Source organism: Ascidiella aspersa, chromosome 9 (assembly GCF_963924565.1).
Source record: "Ascidiella aspersa chromosome 9, kaAscAspe10.2, whole genome shotgun sequence".
Taxonomy (NCBI): Eukaryota; Metazoa; Chordata; class Ascidiacea; order Phlebobranchia; family Ascidiidae; genus Ascidiella; species Ascidiella aspersa.
Window position 1 is genome coordinate 4,991,502 of NC_139455.1, and position 22,758 is coordinate 5,014,259.

At 34.0% G+C, this 22,758-nt stretch overlaps 3 protein-coding genes across 3 annotated transcripts; 2 read left to right on the plus strand and 1 right to left on the minus strand.

Annotated features, from left to right (window-relative positions):
• The first annotated feature begins 5,973 nt into the window (after positions 1 to 5,973).
• Positions 5,974 to 12,696, plus strand: LOC146132007 (nucleolar protein 9-like). The gene is made up of 12 exons (XM_083397341.1): positions 5,974 to 6,312; positions 7,254 to 7,395; positions 7,894 to 8,067; positions 8,344 to 8,460; positions 8,930 to 9,059; positions 9,594 to 9,792; positions 10,121 to 10,261; positions 10,739 to 10,840; positions 11,570 to 11,791; positions 12,256 to 12,361; positions 12,432 to 12,576; positions 12,663 to 12,696. The coding sequence occupies exons 1-12, from the start codon at positions 6,079 to 6,081 to the stop codon at positions 12,694 to 12,696; spliced, it is 1,746 nt and encodes a 581-aa protein (XP_083253467.1). The 5' UTR covers positions 5,974 to 6,078.
• Positions 12,697 to 13,570: 874 nt separating this feature from the next.
• On the minus strand, positions 13,571 to 16,378 carry LOC146132008 (UPF0489 protein C5orf22-like). The gene is made up of 9 exons (XM_083396616.1): positions 16,270 to 16,378; positions 15,835 to 15,980; positions 15,534 to 15,683; positions 15,335 to 15,457; positions 15,099 to 15,255; positions 14,873 to 14,976; positions 14,718 to 14,796; positions 14,068 to 14,210; positions 13,571 to 13,856 (listed from the first exon to the last, which is right to left on the minus strand). Exons 1-9 carry the CDS (start codon positions 16,369 to 16,371, stop codon positions 13,736 to 13,738), a joined length of 1,125 nt encoding a protein of 374 aa, XP_083252742.1. The 5' UTR covers positions 16,372 to 16,378; the 3' UTR covers positions 13,571 to 13,735.
• Positions 16,379 to 16,620: 242 nt separating this feature from the next.
• On the plus strand, positions 16,621 to 22,183 carry LOC146132009 (protein FRA10AC1-like). The gene is made up of 9 exons (XM_083396895.1): positions 16,621 to 16,739; positions 16,811 to 16,920; positions 18,731 to 18,860; positions 19,042 to 19,118; positions 19,237 to 19,432; positions 20,256 to 20,428; positions 20,889 to 20,983; positions 21,105 to 21,228; positions 22,099 to 22,183. The coding sequence occupies exons 1-9, from the start codon at positions 16,719 to 16,721 to the stop codon at positions 22,139 to 22,141; spliced, it is 969 nt and encodes a 322-aa protein (XP_083253021.1). The 5' UTR covers positions 16,621 to 16,718; the 3' UTR covers positions 22,142 to 22,183.
• Positions 22,184 to 22,758: the final 575 nt, after the last annotated feature.

Consider the following 22,758-nt stretch of genomic DNA (forward strand, 5'->3'; position numbering starts at 1 on the left):
AAATGTTTTTTTTTATTTTTTTTTTATTTTTTTTTTATTATTGATTTAACGACAATCAGGTGGCAGTCTTACGACTGAAGAAAGCCTTTTGTCGCGACACCAATTATAACGAAGAACAAACGGTTTTAAGGAACAACACGTATGTTAAAAATGTTTGGCCGATTTGATTTTTAAAACGCATTAGTTTCGTCATGTCGGCTTTGTTTTGTTTTATCGACTTGTGGTAAAAGCTTTTACAATTCAAATAATGAACATGCTTTTCTACCACATAGGACAATTTAACTACCATATTGTGTCTTTTATAAAGACTATATGGCGTATACATAGGATACAGTAGTTTACATGTAATCTTTGTATATGGCCTTATTTGTCTAATTCTAAATAGAGAAATCAGGTGGCACTGTATAAAGACAAATTGTATTTGATTCTCGACAAGCTTTCGCACAACCGTGCTTCATCGGGTCAAAGTATAAATGCTTCACGGCTGTTTGTCGTGCCTGACATTATATTTATCTTTGTATATGGCCTTATTTGTCTAATTCTAAATAGAAAAATCAAGGTGGCACTGTATAAAGACAAATTGTATTTGATTCTCGGTAGTTTTTTTACATGGTTGACCTGTACTATCGTAGTTTACATGGTTGACCTGTACTATCGATAAAATGGCTCAGGTCAAAACGGGAATTATTTTCGGCCGTATGGGTGTTCGTCGTATATTTGCGTTACGTCTTAATCTTAAATAGTGGAGTGTTTGATAACCTTGAAAGCAACGTGTTAAGCGCCTATGTTTTGATAAATAGACCGACGTTCTTTCTTAATAAAAGAAAAATACGTATCTCGGCCCTACAATGTTAGAAAAATATCACGCAGAGTAAAGGAGAATTTACCTTTCACAGTTACATCGCTGATCTGTGAATTAAGTTAAATAGTTATTTGAGAACAATAGAGATTTCGTCATTTCTGTTTACACAATCGCTTCTTTTTTTCATTTTTGTTTGTAGACTTGAAGGTTAGGAGTTTGTTTTTTAAACATTTTACCTTTTTTCCATAGGTAAAAGTGGTTTTACGATTTCACAATTGTACTAGCTTGGTCCTTGACAGAAATAATAAAACAAGACACAAGTTGTTTTATCAAAAAATATGTCGGACGTTTCATTCCTTTATAACCTTTATAGTGTTAAGATAAAAATTTTTAGTAGCTAAAATAAGGACAACCTCAAAGTACAATTATTTGTATTTTTAGTTGGACACTTTGGAGCTTTTCTCCCGGCACTATAGGCAAACCTACACTCCTAGGGCCCTATATGCCGGCAATAATTGTGGCCGTTATTCAAAAAATTCAGCGTTATATTTAGACAACGGCTATCGCAATCGTGTTGACCAAGTCACGATAAGGTTTCCGCCGCGCGTTGAAAGGATACACGTTGAAATGTGCTCTCGTTATTGTTTACCCAGTGTGGCGAGTTGGGGCCACACCCGAAACCAATAGCCTCTTCAAAAGCTGTTTTGAGTGGTTTGACCAACGCCACACCCGCGCCGCTGTTTTAAAGTGAATTTCGTCGCCAATACTTGGTTTCCACACGTTAGTGTAGGCCTCTCTATAAACCTGTGAGTTCAGATCGAACTACACGCACAAAAATTGCATAAGACGTGAGAAAAATGAGTAGTGTTGTAAACAAGTCATTTTAAATTGACTTAAGTCCCAGTCAAGTCATTTGTAAAACAACTTAAGTCCAAGTCAAGTGTTTTTGAATGAATAACAAGTCAAGTCCCAGTCCAAGTCATCAGTTGCGCAAGTCAAGTCCCAGTCAAGTCATAATTAGAGCAAGTCAACTTCAAGTCATGTCCTTATTAAAAAATAAAATTTTAAACTATTAAAATATTTAAATTTGTATGATTATGAGCAATAACTGAACTAAAAAATAAGAAAAAACGCGACATATAGCAAGCAATTTGTTTTATGTGCTAAAATTTGGATAAATAGCTCAATTTTATAAAAAAATACTTGGAAAAACGCTTCATTTTAACCCAAGTCATTTTTTCCAAATTACTTAAGTCAAGTCAAGTCATTTGTCCGAAAGACTCAAGTCAAGTCAAGTCATTTTTCCCAAATGACTTGAGTCAAGTTAAGTCGTTTGAAAACAGTGACTTAAGTGCACTTAAGTCAAGTCATTGACTTGAGTCATTACAACACTGAAAATGAGTAATGGAGTTTAAACTTATCGAGGCCGCAAACACGATAGGTTGCCGAAGTAGGTTACATTAACTCAAATATTTCACCATTTAAAGCGCATTTATTAATTTTTAAGCTATTTTATTAAACAACAAGCCATAAAGTCGAACGCAAATAAATTGTTTTGGGTCACACTAAATGGAATTTGTACCACTCGTACAATGTCTAAACATATAAGTTCGGATTAAACTACAGGCACAAAATTGCTTAAGACGTGAGAAAAACGGGTAATGGTCTTTCAACTATACTTATATATAAGTTGGCGATACAAGCTGTCCCACGAAACAACTTAAGTAATTAACTGTTTATTATGCCCCGGCCGGAAAATAAATACAATTTTCATGCGCCACACTTTAAGAAGCTTAAAATTATTGATTCAATGAAATGATTTTTATCTATATCTTCAAACGTGATGGTCGATCTATAAGGGTTGTCCTTCTGGTTTCTGGGTAGTAACGATTACTAATAAATCTTTGCATTTGGTGTCTTACAGTATAAAAGGTTGCATTGTCCAATTGCTATTAGACCTAACTGCTACAAAAAGCGAACTTCATTTAAAATGTGTTGAGTGCGTTTTTGTGTTTTTGCATCGTTTTTTTTTGTAATTCCTTTGGTAAGTGTTAATGGTTTTGAGTTTTTCTGCAACCCCTCTAGAATAATTTCGAAAACTGTAGTGACACCGTCACTGCTTTTGTTACATTCTGGGTCGAATTAAATCAGAGGCTCTTGAACTTTTTGTACCGCGGACCCCTATTTTTTTGCTTCGCGTGCACCAAGGTTGGCAAGAATCTTTTAAAGATGCCGTCATAAATTGACGTCACAATACAAAAAGAAGTCATAAGCCTGCTGTTTTTGGTCTGAGAAACGTGGAAGTGAAATCGAGCCGCAATACATTTAGTGCAAAAACGTTTTTGTTTTAATTAAACTCTCTTCTTTGAAAAATTGATTACTTCATATACAACAATATTTCAATTAGGCTGGTAAACGGGTCGGAATGCAAGCACATTGCAGAAACTGTTTCGCGCAAAGGCATGCAGACCGCTTCAAAACACTGTTCGCCTGCACTCAAGCGTGATAACGCGTGGCTACACACTATAAGTTAAACACATAGCGTGGAGCCGATTGCTGTAAACACGATGCGACAAATATTAACGCTCGTCACAGGCAGACATCTCGCCTGAGAAACACTTCTCGTCGATTAACCATAGATTGAGTTGCAAGGTCTTGTGTTTGACTCGTTATATACTTGGTGCCGAATGTCTATGTGCACTCCAGCGCGTAGCACACCTCTCACCCAAACTCTGTGCAGCTATAGGTACATGTTGTTTACCCAAAGAAAAAGTGATCGTCCCACATCAAAACAAACATATGCGGTATCTATTTAACTCACAAAAGTATAAAAATCTGTAAGGCAACATTTCAATATTTTATTAGATTTGGTTAACTCGTACGAGTGAGAGCAATAACTAAGCTAAAAAATTAAAAACACGCAACATATAGCAAGCAAATAAGCAAATTGTTATGTGCGAAAATTACGATCAAAGGCTCAATTTAAAAAATTGCCTAATGGAAAAAATTCATGTTAAGGTTAACCCAAGTAATTTGTCCAACAGACTTGTTTAAGTTAAGTCAAGTCATTTAAAAATAGTGACTTGCACTTTAGTCAAGTCATTGGCTTTAGTCGTTACAACACTGTCAAACCATGATAGTCCGAATCGGTCGCAAAAAGTGTCAAATGCAAATAAAAGTGGTTCACACTGACAAACTATTAACAATTAAAAGCTCAAAAAGATTCAAACTGCAAAATCATGAATCATAATTTGCAGTTACTTAACTACGCATGTGAAATTTTTTGGTTAAATTTACGGCATCCTAAAAGCTTATTTATCACCTTAAGTCTTAAAGTAATTAAAGTGCCCTACGGAATCACTAAAGTTACCATAGGCCTATTAATTATTGTAGTAGATCTTGGTCAACCATTTGGCGTAGCTTAGGCTACTTGTTTTAAAGCCAGATGTTAACAATCACGTTAAACATTTCGTTGCAGTTCAGCAAAAGCAAGGTTTACCGCTCCATGCAGAGCTGTGAAATGGAGCCTTGTCCTTTTGATTCGCCCAACCGAGAAAACGACCTAGAAGGTCATTTCGAAGGAACCACCAGCAAAGGACGAGAAGCTAACAGGTTAATAAGCTTAAAGCCTTGCATAACTAGCTGTATACTGGTATCCATTGGGATAACTTTGAGTTGGGAAGGCCTTTAACTTCACATCTGATTGACCTCACAGAAAACAGGCAAAAAAATCGCTCACGACATCATAGAATAATGTTTGTCATTTCACTTGCACCGATTTGTATATAGGCCTATATGAAGTACGATAAATTATACATTTTTTACTATTCGCTATGACAAATTTGCTAAACAGTTCCAAGGAAAAATGCAGGCGGTTTAGTTCATAGGCCACACAATTTTCGCAATTTTAACGGGCAAATGCTCGCTGCATGCTTTTGTCAGTGGTATCGAGTCTTGGAAGGATTAGGGATTTTCCAAAAATATCCCGCTTCCAGGGATGGTCGATGATATCTGATCGGTGCTGATACCTAAAGTCAGTTGTGTTGGTGCTCTTCCGATGTTTGGCCTTACCGATACATTAATATGGGAATTTCAATAGTTTTATACCTTGAAAAAACATATTTTTTGAAAATTAAATAAAAAATTAAAGTATCTTTGCTTTTTAATGGCTAGGCCTTGGTCGATATCACGACCTGAAAACATTAGTCTCATTTGTTTTGTGAATTGTTGTTGTTTTGGAACAGTAATGGCGTCATTAAGTAGCCTATCGGTCCGGAGACCCCTACACGTTACAGCTGACCAAGTTTCCTTGCAAGAAGTTAACACGACTTTTATTTTATTTCTAAACAACAGGGGGGCGGATGATGAATCAACTCCGCTGTTTTCCGACACGGAAACAACCTATGCGTGACACTTCTCACTAAACCGTAAAACATGTGAACATTTTGTGAACTTATGACAACCTACGATGATTTGCAAGAGGATGGCGATTTCAACAAAACTTTCAACAAAATTGAACATAGCAATAAAAAAGTCTAACTGAAAAACTAATAATGCAAAAACGTTTAACATGTGGTTTCTTGTTTTCTTATTTGTTTATTATGTTTCTCATGCTCCCAGACCTGCTGTGGCATTAAATCAAAGTAATATTGTAAATTATTGAATTGCAATTAGTCAATTCAAATATGGTATTATTTTAGCACTAAATCTATCTTGTTTATTTATGTAACTGATTGAAAAATCAGGAATTTTTACCGCACGACTGTTTGTGTATTATGTTGCCGTGAAATGTATTTTTAGTCAACGCTCACGAATAAAATCTGTTTATATTGTGTAATTTTTAGGTTTTGTGTTCGTTTTCAGTGTAGATGTGCGGTTTCGAAACATGTTAAGAATACATATCCCAAACAAGAAAAAATATGACGATATTGACACGCAAAATATATAAAAACAAGCTTTTCCATGAAGTCCGTCTACTTAAATCCATAGTTTTGAGGCAATACCACAAGGCGAGGGTAACCATGCATTTTAAACGATTTCAGTTTGCATAAAGTCAATTTATGCACTTCACAATGGAAAAAAATCAAATAGCCTTAAAGAAGTGTAAATTGATGCGGTTTACTTAGGGATTTCCCCTTCGTAAAACCCCATTCTTTAAACTGGAAGACACGCTGAGTTTGTTTTCTGATAAACGGTTCTTCCTGCAATATCCGATGAAATCTGTTTTGTGAGATAACTTTCTAGCTTTTAAGTTGACTGCAGTTCCAGTAGACGTTATGGAAAATCAAAGGCTTCCGCTTGACCCTTCTGTTTTGCCATATTTGCGCCAAGCGGACAACACATTTAGGGAAGGTTTCGAAGATAGCGAAATGCGAAGTATCTTTTTCGATCGAGTGTTTGAAGAAATTAACGGCTACGAGTCAAAGCTCAGTCTGATGAAATCGTCCTGCTTCATTATGGAGCAATTTATTGCGGAGGCCAACGCCAAACAAATGCTGCAAGTTTTACAGGTGATAATAATGATATTGGCCCTTATCCAATAACTTGCGTATTTGACCTTTTTTGACGAAAAAGCTAGAGATTTCACTTTAGGTTTGTTATTCAACATCAGATAACTACATTTGTACCTCATAAAAATTAGGAAATAGTGTTTTTTGTGCGCTGGTCTATATTTTACCATAGCGTTCAAACAATTATTAAATCAACAGACAACATTTTGGTTTTGGTTAGAGTTTGCATTAGGGTTCGGGTTAGTCCTTTTATATTTATTCTGCTATATTTATTTCTTCCTTGCGATTTAAATTTTACCAACTCGTTTCGTCACTGTAAATAAAGGTAGAAAGATTCTAGCCCAATGTCGTTATTTGTTCCATTTACATTTAGTCGAATTCTAATGTTGCACATTGATGGATAACAGACTGCAGTTAAGTCATGCAAATTTAACTAAATTAGGGTAGCTGGGATGATAAATAATTTTCTTAATACTACTTTAACCTTGATACTCCAAATATGTTTTATGAACTTTTTTTGTAATCTAAACCTTGTTGCTAAAAGTCCAAGAAAAGGGGATGTATATATGAAAAATTGTGTAGGTTTAAGCCTAAAAATTTGGTTGTTAATCAGTCATGGTCCCAGGCTTTTGAATGTAGACTGGTTAGACCCAAACATTTGCCAGAGCTAACAACTAATCTATACTTTAGAACAGTTGTTCTTAACCTTTTTGTTACCATACACCCCTTTGGTAATCGCTCTGTGCCTTGCGCCCCCTCAGATTTTAAATAATTATCATATCAAAAGCGATTTAGTGTTTTTTGATTACAATGAGACAGGACAACTAACCTGTATTCTGTATTTTATAAATGCAGGTCAAAAATCCATATAAGTCTAATTTTTAGACATTTTGTTTTGGGGCTTATTGCCTTAAATGTTTAAAAGTGTTTTATACTGTTAGGCATTCAAAGCAAATTTTGAGGAACTTTCTCGCAGCCAACAAGGATGCCACGTATTTCAAGTGGCTTTGCAAACAACTGTTCGTCTGTGTGAGCAAGATGGTAAGCACTTGCAGTATTCCAATGTATTTTCAATTTTTCATTGTGTGTTAATACTGTGTACTCACCTTGGCAAAGTGTGCTCCATAATGTTTTATGTTTAATAGTGTGATTTATTCCTATTGTAAAACTAGTAAGTATTGATCCTAAAAATGGTGCCTTAGTAGTCCAATGTTTTAACCTAACAAGAATTTTGTTTTGAAATGTGTACTATAGTTTCAATTCCGTAACTCGTTGATACTTTTCTGGTAGCTGTCACCTGCAGAAAAACAAAACATACAAAATGTTTAAAAAAAATTTATGAATTCAGGAAAAATGTTTTATAACATCATCAGAAGTAACTTGCATTATTATTGGTGTTTAAAATGCATGTTTGATCCCAATTATTGTTTATTTTTCTGCATAAGTATCAAACAACCATTCGGTATTATCTCAACCAACTAATACTTGATTAATTTGATTTCAAGTTTTTTGTGCATCTTTGAAAATATTTTCAAGCTGGTAAACCCAACATTGAATTATTTTTTGATTTAGGGTTCACAGATGAACTTGTGGAGACGTTGATATCTCTTTCAAAGTCTTTAAAAAAACAATCTGTATTTGTAAGTTGGATGACGGACCGTTATGCAACTCACATAACAAGGTCACTGTTTGAAACGGTGGGTGGTGTTGTATTTGCTTCAACCAAGTCGACCACCAATGACAGCAAAAAAACCTGTGAGCAAAATTTTCTCTGTCTACATTTTAAACTACCTATTTATACAACAAATCTGTGACATTCTACCCTACAAAGTTGAAAAGCACCCATAAGCTCTGTCAGTATTAGGATAAATGATAGTAACAAATGGTTAAAATCGCTCAACAATATTTCTACTTATTTTGTTTATTTTAAATTGTGTATTCTTACTAAATTTCTTACTTTAAGAAAAATTAAAAAAAAATATTATTTGGAAACTTCAAATTGAGATTTCCCTCATTTCCAATTGTTTTTAGCCGTTAAACAACAGCAAGATGTTATTATAAAGAAAGATAGGATACCAAAAAGTTTACTCCAGAGACTGATCAAGTGGGCAGGAGTCATTTGTAAACTTGACAGGAAGACTATTGCAGGTAATGCTAAAACTAAGCTAGCCATGTTTGTCAAAACGTTTATAGAATGTTACGTCCAAAATTTTAACAAGTTGTGCTACTCAAATTTACCAACCAACATCAACTTAGTATTTTTATATTGTGTTCAATAGACTATAAACAAGTAGTTTTAAACATTCCAGCCATTTGCAAAAATTGCAAAAACTTATTTCATTCTCCAATCAGGAACTTTTAAAAATGAAATTTTAAGACAGATAACCGATATATGATAGCTCAATATTTCCTAAAGCAAACTTTCAAAACTAAATAAGCAATGTGTATTATGTACAATATTAGGGATACCTAGTGAGACATTTTTTTTCTAATATAAGTCCTATCTTTCATGTGACTAAATTTAAAATCAATTAATTCAACACAATGTCTTAAGTCTATTGAGTTCAAGCCATTGACTTGATTGAAACATTATCTAAACTATGCAATACATTTCCAGAAATCCTTACTGACTCCAGTGGTTGTCCCTGTATGTGCGCTTTTCTTAGGGTTGTCTCTCTCCGTTTACCCAAAACTCTCCGCCGGACTTGCAACAAAATTATTGAAATTTGTGGTGGGGCTACAGACAGGTAGTTATGTCATTTGTTACTATTTTTTATTTCAACTTTGTTTAAAGCCAAGTCGTTTAGATACAAAATTAAAACTCATTATGCCATAAATCAGTGGTTCTCTAACTGTCGGTGACAATACCTGGTGAGTTGTTTGTCGCACAATGATTTTGTTTTGTATCTAAACCTAATTTCGTTAATAAAATGCTTGCAAATAATGCTAACCCCTGACATGTGCATTTAATATCTTTGAATATTATTACTGTCTGATTCAAACAAATTTTTAAATGAATGAAATTTACTAAAATTTAAACTTTTTCAAAGGCGTTGCGAGAAAAATATTTTGAGAACCTGTCATAAATAATAAATATGAAAGTAACCTTAACTTGCTACTCTTGTCTTATATAAGAACTGAAAAACAAATAGCGCAGTCGACTAAATTAAAAAGATTTGAACACTGTTACCTACATACAATGCGAGAAATACAATTTGATAACACCATACTGAGTCAGGTACATCATATAACAGACTATTAACTACTTTTTTCTTTATCAGCACTTTGTTACTTCTTGGCAAAGACAAAACTGGGAGTCGGTTTATTGAGGCTTTATTTGAGTACGGTGACTCCGAGACTTGTGAAAAACTTTTCCAAACCTTTGCTTCAGAAAACGACAAATTGATAGAGCTGGCCTGCCATCCAGTGGCCAATTTTGTCATTCAGAAGCTAATCTCATCACCTAGACTTTCCGATAAGGTAGACAAATTGCAATAAAGTTTAGTCCTCAATCATCAGAATAGTTTCCTAATTTAATGGAATTGTTTTCTGATAAGATAGACAAATTGCAATCATCAAAACAGTTTTGTAATTTAATGGTACTGTTTAGGCTTTACGTATTGTAATGTTAAAGTTATACATACAAAGCAACTAGCTTACTTGCTGGCACTGAAATCCTGTTAAGGCAAACTGATAGCCTTTCTGAAAGTATGCAGAATATTAACCATAACTATTCATCAAATTTAGAGTAAAAATACAATACCTTATGTTTGACTTTGACACTGTAAGTTGTATACTTTTTTACCAGTTTCCTGAAATCTTTGACGCTCTGTTGCCTGGTCTTGAAGACATGTTTGCCGAGAGCCGGTTTGGTGTTGTGCAAAAGTTGGCCGAGCAATGTCTTCGGCTAGGATGCCGTCAAAAGAAATTGCTGGACGCCTTGCTAGAGGTAAACTAGTATTTCGTCCATTTGCTGACCTTTGTTTTAAATGGTTATAAATAGACGGTTTGCAGTGTATTGGCCGATATTTGGCTTCTATCGATATATCGGTAAATGTAGGCTGATACTTGGCCGATATTTTAGTACAAATTTTATATGATATAATTTTTCCTGTATAACAAACCACTTACCCATTTTTTAATCAAAAAAATGGATTTCAGCATCACACCAAGTTAATATGCGGAATAATAGTTTAATAATTAATAAAGGTATAGAAACTAAACATTATTTGGATTTTATTTTCCATTAATTCAAGTTTTGAGCATTTTCCAGGTATATAAAAAAAATAGGTATCGGGTATCGGTTAACAAAATAGTAAAAAATCGGGTATCGGTATCGGTTCAAAAAAGTGTTACGCCAGATCTCTAATACCTTCAGCTGAATAATATTTTTTTTTCATTTACTAATTTAAATGCATGTATGCAGACGTTTCATTGCAAGGAGGAAGACCGTCAGTTGTACATAGTTCCGTTGGTGGCCTCATTTACGACTTACGACACTTTTGTTCCAAACGACCCTCCTCAAGAGGTGACTGAAATATGACTTAATTATCCGTAGTTTTTTATATCATATTTAACTACGATTACATTGAATTATAATTAAATTTAAGGTTGTTAAAAAATGGTATCTAATCAAAAAAAAAATTAGGTTTGAATTACATTCAACAACATTTTAACTGTTATATCTTAAATTAGAGAAATAATTATACCTTAATTAGAGCAATATACGGTATACCGATCCGGCAGGATTAACCATCCAGGCCTAGCTTATCGTAAGGTTCCGGTCAAACTTCGTTTTTACTTTATATAGTTGTGTATCTCCGATTTGAACAAACATATGGAACAACCTTTGCTGTCTCTTTTTGCTTGGGATTTGCAATTATCTAATTTCGACAATATGCAAGGTCTTCGTTAATTTTCTGCAATTATTTTTTCCATGTATACGCACTTTTATAGCTTGTCTTTTTGCCAAGCATTTTCAGGAGTTTTGCATAACCCCGGAAAGATAACTGATTGGTGTTCGACGGGTAGTCAGTAAAATATAAAAAAAAAAGTGGTTGACAACGCCAAGACCACTAAGGTAGTAGCCTACTTCAAACAGCAACAGGTTGTTAAAATCAATGTATTTTGAATAGGTCAAAAAAATAATCGCCCTAATAATATGTCTTTCCTTTGGGGTGTGCTCATAGTTATTCAAATAGAAAAAATTCTGTAGTCCCAAAGGTAACTATTATAACAAACCATTATGATTTTTAAGCCTCCAGAACTGAAAGAAGTTGTGTACCATGGCTCCCTTCTGCTCCAGACACTGTTTCAGTTCAAGAAGACAATGCTGTTGTCTAAAAGCATAACTACAATGCCAGGACAACACTCTGTGTCTCTGGCAAGTGGAATGGCAGGCAGTCATGTGATTGACACTTTTCTTTCTTCTCCAACCGTCAAAGACAAATTTAAGAATATGTGGTTTAAAAAAATGAAGGTTGGTTTATTTAAGCAACATGAATAAGTGTTAGGGTTACAATCTGTTTAGTTCCCAGCAGGGCTGCAGAGTGGGACTCGTGTGCGTGAAGTTACACTATGTATAATTAGTTTAATTACCCAAGTCCCGAGCCAGGCGTGCACATGCACATTACCATTTTCGGTCGCAAAGTGGAATAGCATATGGTGTGTTTCCAACCTCTTGGGAGTTTTGTGACCCACCCTTTAGAGTTGAATTGGTGGAATACATGATTTAAATTTATAGCCGAAATTAAAGTCGGACTCTGGTTGTTTTTAACCGACTCCACGTGCAGTCCTGGTTCCAAGTAGGACGAAAAATGCTATAATAGCTTTAGAAATGGCAGTTAAAAAGTATTATAAAACAACCTTTAATTAAAAAAAAATCCAAAAAAAGTTATTAAATGCCACATAAAACGCGATAAAGTGTGTCAATGTTATGTGTAGGTTCATTTTCACGAAGTATCTGGCGATAAATATGGCAGCAGAGTTATAGACAACATCTGGAAGGCTGCTGATCTGAAATTGAAAATTCTAATCGCCGAAAGTTTGGGTAGGTGAAAGCATGTTAATAAACAACATCATTTACCGATGTAAAAATGTCGAAATTGTTTTCTTCAAAGTTGAACATAGCGAAAGACTTTTGAAAGACCAATTTGGAAAACATGTTTACCGAAACCTTGGCCTGAGGCAGTTTGCTGAAAGGCAGTCAGATTGGGAAGATTTTCAACAAAGGCAATTAAAGAAAAGGAAAATGTTTGACGAAATACTACCAGAAAGTGAACGCTTAGGTAACTGTCCCAATTCTAATTCAAAATTATTTGTTTTATTATAATTACCATATCAAACATTAATTTTGCAGATGCATGGAAAAAGAAGAAAGCTTAATATTGTATTTTTTGTTCGTCAATAAAAATTTTCAAATTAGTAAGTTTTTGTGTTCTATTGCGTTGAGGGGTAGAAAGTACAAACATGGCATTTTCAGTCTAGAAAAGTAGAATAAAATAAATCCACATGGGCGTATACTTGTTATCAGTCTTGTTAAAGTAGTACTGACCACTGATTACGGCATAGTATAATATGTATACCGCCGAACCGGGTTTTACTGGCTGGGTATCTTCGGAAAAGTCTTTAACTGTGTAGCTCAGGGTTGTCCAACATTTTATTATAGTGAGCCGCATTAACACTTGCAGAACCTATTACGTTTCGAGATTAAGTATTGCTCTTTAGAGTTATAACAGGCCTTTAGAGTTTCAGACGGGCCGCAGGTTGGACAGCCCTGGTGGAGCGACGGTCCCGATATGACAGAGGTCAAGAGTTCGAACCTCACCGCAGGCTGGTTGTTTTTCTAGCCTGGCTTTGCATTACAGTTATGATTTCGGTTATAGCCTTTCAAAAGTACCCGGTATATTATCAGAGATATGCCGTTATTGTCAGACAGTACTGGTTTATTACAGTATATACCCATTACCCATGTGGATTCTTACTTCAGTTGCTTGATCCGTACCGTTTATACCCTGACATGAAGTTGTATGTACGAAGAGTATGCAACGTTGCTATGGTTGTCTTGGCCTGTTCCCCTCTGGCCTGTGTAGTTCGGTTTGTAGAGCTACAGTCCAGGTATAGCCAAGGTTGTGTTTGAACCTCTTCACAGGATGTTTTGGCCTAGCCTAGCCTTGCTTGCATTACAATCCTGATTAGCCATTTGATTTCGGTAATCTGCTGATTTGCAAACCCTAAATCACTTGTGTTGATTTCGACATCAATTTTGTGTTTCATTTATTTTTTGAACAGCTTGACTTAGTTTACACAATGCAAAAAGAGAGCTATTTTCAAGAAACAATAAAAAGCAACACAAAAACATATGAAACTGTGTAGAAAAGAAGCACACCATATGTAAAGCGTAAAAGTGGTGCAATATTTCATTTCAACTTTCTTTATAATGATAAAGAATTTCTGTAGGCGTGTACAAATCCTGTAGGGCGTTTTCGACTAGGGTTTGGATTTTTTCGACTTGGAAAGATGGGCAGTAATCATCTATAGTGGATCTAAAATAAAACAATTTACACTAGTTAAATCTTAAAACTAGGAATCGCAAAAGTAGTTCTAAACCAGAGTATGACACTTTAATGTTATAAATACTAACACTGTTGATTACAAATATCTGATCAAAGCTGATTACAAATAACTGATTCTAATTACTGATTTTAAAATAGTAAATCTTAAAATTGTTTTTTAGTTGGCTAATGTGTCTCCTACCGAGCAATGGTGCACAAGGTGGGTGGATGGGTACATCCTTTTAAAAGCCGGTGCATGGATGCCATCAACTTATTTATAGTTTCTTCAGAACTAATGTGGTGTGGTAATGGGGGTTCCCCTGTTGCACAGCCAGCTCCATGCAACTAAAAGAAAGTTTCATAGTGAATATAAATGGATTAGCTAAATAGCATAATAGCTACATAAATAAGATGTTTGCATAATTACCATTACCAGTGTTGTAAACAAGTCACTTTGAAATGACTTCAATAACTAGTCAAGTCACAATTAGAGCAAGTCCTTGTCAAAAAAAAAAAAGGTAAATTATTAAATCAGGTAAACTTACTAGTGCGATTGAGAGCAAAAACTCGCAACTTATACAATATGCGCAAGATTTAAAATAAATAACCATATTTTATAAAATAAAATGTTTAATGAAAATACTTTTTTTCAACTGTAGTCGTTTATCAAAAAAAATTATTTACTTAACTGCATTGTCGACTTAAGCCATTAAAACACTGGTAATTACCAATTCTTTAAGACTTATAAAGTTTATGTGTTACTTTTGATTTATTCAATAATTTGGCTGGAAAACTATACAAAAACCTTTAAAATTATTTTAATAGTTCAAATGTGTTTTATCCATTACTCACAATTTCAAGATCAGGGTCTTCTAGTGAGTGATCAAGTAAACTCTCATACCGCTTGGCAACAAGATAAAATTCCTTGTACCTAAAATTAAAATCAAAATTAAACACACATAAATGTTGAAATCCATTTTCAAAATTATAACCCATTTAGTACTTACTTTGGGTCATTCGAAAAATCAAAATGCTCTTCCTTAATTTGGTGAAGCCAACATTTTAGCTTTTTTAAATGTTCTCTTCTTTTAGGTTGACAAGTAAAGATTTCCTAATATGTATGGTAAAATTATCATAACCACTATAAACACTTGAATACAATTATTCTGAACTACACAACAACTTTAAAATCAGAAATGCATCTCTGTTGGTTTAAAAACAAACAAGACAAACCTCTCTTGTTAGTGGTGGATTAAACCAATAAAGATCGGTTAGAAACTTTAGATCTTCTGGAGGAAACATGTTTTTAAAAGGGTTGCAAGTCGAAAAATAATCAAGGTCAATGTCCAAAACATACTTTTGATCAGGTTGCAGCAACTCTGTTATGGAACTACAAAAAAAAAAAACAGAAATTGCATTAAACCATGTGATTTCTGATTATCTTTAATTATAAACCAAAGAGAATCTACCCAATTTCTTTCTTGAGATTTTGAAGGGTCACAATTTCAAGATGCACATATTTTTTGTCTTCAATATCTTTGTCTTGCTGAAAGATACAGTCACTCAAGTAGTACAGATGTGCCAAGGAGACCCTGCAAACAAAAAATCAGTCAATAAACAACAAAGAATAATTAAGGATCCAATTAAACAAGTTTATATCATATTTACCTTAGATGTTCTGTTTCTGGGTCCTTACCAACTGCAAACTTGTAAGTACCGTCTCGAAATTGCAAGGCCCATCTAGGTTTTATCCAAACTATCCTACTGATGTGACCTGCATAGACAGCAGGTAGTATCCAGCTTTCAATGGATATAGCTCTAAAATGTATAAATTAATAGAAACAACATATGGATCTGCTTTTCTGTTAGGCTATAGTTTAAATAATGTTTATACTTGTGCATTTTTATAAGGAAAACAATAAATATATTTTAGCTTTCAAAAACTTCAAAAATAATATAATAAATGTACGGATAAAGATGGGCCTTGTCAAAGATGTAAGGTGCTACAAGATCCTCTGGGACGCCCAAGTCTGGATGTGCATCAAAGTGAACCAGAGCAATGTCTTCAAATGGAAGGTGCTTTGCTCCGATTGCGCGATATATGTGATGGAGCGCCTACAAGATTTCATAGCATGAGCAAATATATATAACTATTTTATTTCTTATATCATAATTTTCTTTCTTGTTTTGTTAAATGCGGAGTAAAAAACTTGAGAGTTGAATGCCGAAATTTTAAAACAGTTTTATTATTTAATAATTAGTGATAAAGTACACGGTGGACAACAACAAAAAAAATTTAAAAGTGTACGTTTTTCACAACCATACCAGGCACCAGACTATAACAAAAGAATAAATAGTTTTTACAAAAACATGTTTCTATTTGTTCAGCTACCTTTGTACGTACCTCGTTGTGATATTCGACAATATGAATCTCTAGTTTTTCAGGTTGTTTTCGACGGCTCGTAACTTTTTGTAAAATTTTATTCATGTTTGCAATATATTTCATGTGCAATGAAAATAACTTAATTTCAATAATAACTGGGAAATTCCCTGTTAATAGTTGTAAAACTAGCTGTACTATTAAATTTGAAAACATGATTGCATATCGATTGACGTGCAAAATATTCTGATGTTTACGATGTTGTTGAGTTTTTTTATCTAATTGTTGTTTTAAAGTGGCAATTTAGTTCATTTGTAGGCCTTTTAATCCGTATTTACTCTTAATTTATTCGACCATAACCATAAAATCCCCTCAAATTAGAAGAATACATGTTGGAGTTAAGGGAGTTTTATTGTTTCCTGTAATTCAGATGGTAAAAAAGATTCTGCTGAGTAACACCGAGGAAAAGAAGCATGAATAAAACTAATTATGAGGTAGGTGATTTTTGCGTGTAAAAATACGAAATCAAGGTTATATGAGATTCAGATACTTTCCTTGTTTTAAGGAAATCGTGAATTACGGTTCGGAATTCAGCGACTTTGCCAGTGATGGGGAACTTGCCAAACGAAAAGAAACGAGAAGGAAGGAGAAAGAGTTGCTCAAAAAACCAAATTTGTAATTTATTTTTTTTGTGTATTAACTTTAAAGTTAGAATAAAGTAATTCCCTACTTTATGGTTAAAATGATTATGTGTTGCCCACTGTGGAAAGTATGGCAAGTGCACCCGCAAGATTTTTTCAACCTTTTAAAAGTGCACCCCGAAAAAATTTGAACTACACCCGAAATATGTAAAATGCTTGTGCAGAATACGTTTACAGTGCAATGTATGCAATACAGAATGCATCCTAAAATCATAAAGTGCACCCGAGGTGCACTTTTTTTACCTTTGTTGCACCCGGTCACATGGATTTTTTCGGCCGTGCACCCGCAAGATCTCGTCGAGATCTGCTATACTTTCCAGCAGTGTGTGTTTGCTGTGTTGCAAAAGTCATTTTGAAATGACTAGAGTACAGGCAAGTTACTTTCCGAATAACTCAAGTCTTTTGCGAAACATAACAAGTAGATTCCCTGTCCAAAGACACCAGTTGCCCAAGTCAAGTCATTATTTAAGCATGTCAACTTCTAGTCATTGACACAAAATAAAACAATTAACTATTTAGACTGGTAACCTCCTCCAATATTGAGCAATATAAAAATAACCAAAACGCAACATATAGCAACCTAGTTGTTTTATATGTAAAACTTTAAGATAAATAAGTTCATTTAATTTTAGTCCTTTTCCACAATAACTTAATTCCAGTCATTGCAATTGAAAGTCGTTTAAAAAGTCATTGACTCCTAATTGGCTGTCCACAACTAACTAACCAAATCATGAGGTGGCTCATGTTAACAGTATTTATATTTTATGCAAAACAGTATTTATATTTTCTGGATATAATGTAATGCTTTTTGCTCCCCTTTAATCTTTATTGTTAGAATATAAGATATTTATGTAGCTTAAAATTGATGGACTGTAATACAGTTTTTGGTAAAATTTGAGCAGCTGTAATAACAGTAAATATTTTAAAAATTTACATGACTGAAAATGAGTTCGATACTGAAAATCTTAAGCGTGGCAAAAGCAGGGAGTCGAACCGTTTGACTTTTCCGGTTCAGGTTTGGGTTCAAGGATTTTTTCACCATCAGGTTCAGTTCTGGTTTTGGTTGGAAGGAATTTAAAAGTTCCGGTTCAGCTCCGGTTCAACCATCGTTATTTTAAAACAGGTTCATAAAGTTCCGGTTCAGATACAATATAATTTCCGTTAAATATCAAAATGTGGGTCGATAAATGTAGAGAATAATCTTTGAATTGTAAGTCATTTAATCTAAGTTAGGTGACTTATTAAAAAAACAGCAACTCATTATTGAAATATATAAAAAATAAAAAATCAACAATTTTTTCATTTAATACTCATATTTTTTTCATAAAATTTCGAATATGGCGTAACTAGCTTCAGGTACTTTAAAATTATTCGGTTCAGTTCCGGTTCGGCACCTTAAAATCTAATAAAAAACGGTTCAGGTTCGGTTACGGTTCGGAAAAAATGACCCAAAACCAGTTCATTTAGTTCCGGTTCGGTTCCAGTTCGACTCTCTTGGCAGAAGTTTTGTTTGTTCGAGAGTTTTTTTGCAGCTAGGCAAATTTCACTGCAATATTTTGCTAATTATGCGTGGCTATGGCTGCTGTTATAAGTAAAACTACAGGCCTAACTTTTCAACTAAGGCCTAAGTGAATGATTAATAATTAATTAATCGATGATGGAATTCAAACGTATGGTAAATGTATCTCATATAAATAACTATAAATTTTTTGTCTTTAAACCTTTTTTTTTAATTTGTTTCTTGAAAAGAGAATTTTCACACTATATTAATTTGTTTTAATCAGAGGTCATGTTGGATTGCTGCACAGCAAAATATCAACCAACAAAGCGCCCTCAAAACGACTGGCTGTTGATTTACTTGATAAAGAAGAAGGAAAAAGAATGAGATATCATGGAATTCTTGCAATGGATGCAGTACGCTTTTTAAATTGCCTAGCCCACACCATTGCACAGCAAAGCATTAAATTTACCTTATATTTTTTATGGAGCATGCTTTGCTTTGTTTGTTCACAAATTTATAACACATTGCTAGTCCTGCTTTTTTAAGTGTTTGGTTGCCATTCAAAACTAGATAAAATTATTATTTTGTTTACAGTACACAAGGCACCAAAAGTTTGTCAATGACTACTTACATTTGTATGGAGGAAAAGTGGCTGACTTCAAGCGAGACACGTAAATTATTCGTCATTCTATTTGGACTTGTTTTCTTAGTATATGTTTGAAAGCTAAGAATTGCGTTGTATAGCATTATAGAAGTTTTATTATGTTTTTTTTTTCTTTTTCTTTGAAGATCAAAAGACAAAACAGACAGCGACATTATTCGTGAGAACAATCAATTCTTGTGGGATGATGATGAATCAGTAACCACCTGGGAAAGAAAAATAGCCAAAAAGTATTGGAACAAGCTTTTTAAAGAGTACACAATATGCGATTTGTCCAAATACAAAGAAAACAAAATAGCCATGCGATGGAGAATTGAGAAAGAGGTTTGTAAGAACATCGTTGAAAGTTTTATACCCATTTGTATTTTTACTCTGACTTGTAGCTAAGGGTTTTAACATTTTCCAGTGTTTCAGAATTTATGTCAAAGGTTTTTATTATTTTTCTTTTTGGCTTCTATTGGACGTTTTTAAAGCTAAACATCCAATATATAGGGGTTGGGGGTTGGCTTTAGAGGTTAGGTGTATCCTTGCTATCCTGTTTATTTTGGATAAGAGGTTCTTAAACTGGGGTCCGTGAACCCCTTAAAGGTGCCTTGACTAGTTTTAGTGGTCTATGAAGGCATAATTGAAATCTTGGTGTATAATTTAAAACAATAGAAATAATTTTTTCAAAAAACTTTTTTGACTCTTACATTTTTTGAACAACAGGTTTGTTATGTCTACTGTTTTTTCTTATTGTTACGTCTACTGCTTTTTCTTATTGTTACGTCTACTGTTTTTTTTATTGTTACGTCTACTTTTTTTTCTTAATGTTACGTCTACTGTTTTTTTGCTTGGTCCACGCAAACAAAAATTATTTTAGGGGTCTCTCTTAGAAAACAGTTTAGGAATCCATGTTTTAGATGCACCCATCACCTTTTTATAAAACAGAATAAGTTGTTAGGTCGTCAAACTAAATTAAATATATCCTCTTGAAACAAAATAATTTTCTGTGAAATTTGGTTCAGCTAATGATCTTGATAAAATAAAATAAAGTTTTTAAACAAAATTTGTTATTTTTGGTGATATATCTTTACTCAAAAAATGAATAAGTCCAACATACTATTTCTGAGTCCGTGCAGAATTGCATATAGCTTTTCTTTTGCAGGTTATCAGTGGCAAAGGTCAATTTATTTGCGGCAACAAGGTTTGTGCAGCGAAGGAAGGACTAAGAAGCTGGGAAGTAAACTTTGCTTATGTTGAAGCATTCATCAAGAAAAATGCACTCGTCAAATTGCGGCTCTGTCCAGAGTGTTCCTATAAACTTAACTACCATCACAAGTATGCTATCTTTGTTTTGTTTATTACTACTGTTGCAGCAATGTTAAAGATTAGTTTATAGTTACATGTGACCAGGGGTGCATCTAGGATTTTCGTTGGGGGTGCCATAAAAAAAAAATTGATAATGTCACCACTTATGTCAAAACAAAATATTTTTTATAATAAAGAGACTGCAAATACTCCATTGCAGCTTGAAAAAGGCCTTCATATGGTTTAAGTTACCCAAAATTTCATGACTAGATTTGTGGCCCCTTTATGTTGATTATTGACAATTGACATTCAACATAACTTAATCAGACATACTGGTAAAGCTTTTAAGAAGCACATATTTTTTTGTATTTACCTATTGATAATTTATAAAAAAAATATTTTTTCCGGGGGACATGGCCTGGTGGCCCCTCTAAATGTGCCCCTTCCTGTGAAAGGTGTATTTGGTGATTGCACACTTTTTTCCCTTTAGGAAAAAAGATGTTACTAAACCAATCAAAAATAATTCAACATCGAAGTCAAAATCTAGTAAAAAGAAGAAAAGGCACAAAAAGAAAAAACATGAAGGTATCGCGTTTTCCTATTTCTTTATTTTATAAATATTTTCTTATGAAGAACCTTAAATAAATATTTAAACATGGATTCAGTTTTACGGCAGTTAAAAATTACCATTTATATTTTAAACCAGCTTCATCTGATGAAGACTTACCAAATTCCTCCGCACAATCGCATTCCAAATCATCCGATAAAGATGAGGATCAAGAACATGAAATATGGAGTAAACCAGTAAAAATCGAGGAAGAAAAAACCAAGTATATTTTTTGTACTTTCATCCCCTAGATTAGGGGTCTCCAAACTACGGCCCTATTATATTAATCCCCAAATACGTTATTAAGAGTTTATTAATGGAAAACTTTGTCCAATGCAAATTCAAGATAATTTTTTTTAGCATTTTTCACGAAACCATAATTTCATAAAGCTAATTAGACATTTGGTGAACGGTTATTAATATTTCTTTCGTTTATAATAATCCACCTAAGTGAGTTCGAACCAAAATTTCATGTCCGACCTGCGTTATTTAATCCTCCCCCCGATCAACAGACCTTACAGTTATGCTGTCCCGTCATGAGATAAGTTTGGTGACCCCTGTCTTAGATCAGTGGTTTCCAACATTTTTTGATAAACCCTTTTGATGCTTTTACTGAGATCTTTGGACCCCTTAACAAAACCAGTTAAATTATAGGGGCGGATCCACCATTTTGTTTGAAGGGGGCCCTGAAAAATTTTGAAGATAACAACACGAGTTACGTCATAAAAATTTAATTGGGCAATAAACTTGGAGGGCTAAAAAACTTATACTATAAATTCAACTGAATTTGAGGCTAAAGTTCGCCCAAAACGCAAAATAATTACGTTTAATTGGTTTATTGAACTAAACTTGAATATCGATTGAGAAGGTGAGCATCAAGCACGGGACAATTCACACTTTTCTCGATACAATGTCCTTTATCAAAAGATGAATTACAAAAGTTGCCAGGACCATTGAGTATCGACTTAAAGCAAGCATCTAATATAGCTGTGTTGATAAAATTGAATTTTTGACAGACTCAACGTGCCAAAAAATATTATGTGTGGGTAATACCATGTATTTATATGTGCAAACTTGTGCATTTTATTTACAGGGAGCAAGAATTCGACGATTACTTCCAAGATTTGCTATTGTAAAATTACATCGTTTAATTCATTTTTAATAAACTTTCAAAAATGTTGATTTTTCCGTAGTTCAGAAAGCGTTTCAGTCGTCGCGCCGGTCGATTAAATTAGAAAGATAAGCTACAATTAATTAATTCGCAAAAGAGTTTCAAAAGTTCCTTTACAAAAGTCGCGAGAAAAAAATCTATGAAAATGCCCGAGGCTATATCAGTCGTTGTGAAAACAACCGTCGCCAGTGACGTGGAAAAATGTGAAACGCTTACTCGCTATTTAATATTCTAAACAGCATTGTTTTAGTCTTCCAATTTCTTACACGCAAACGAAGCGGATTTTGTCCGAAATAAGATGAGTTTAACATAACAAGATAGGGCGCTGGTCTAGAATCCTGCCACGACCTTCAAATAATTATTAAAGCAGCGCACATTATTTGGGTTAGGGTGCGGGTTAGCGTTTGGATAGGTTAAGCAATATTATTGGCGCTGTTCTAGAATCCTACCACAACCAACATTATTCGGGTTAGGGTGTGGGTTAGCGTTTGGTTTCGGGTAGGTTGAGCAATATTATTAAATAATAATACTTGACCCACCTTCACCCAAACGCTAACCGACACCCTAACCCAAATAATGTTT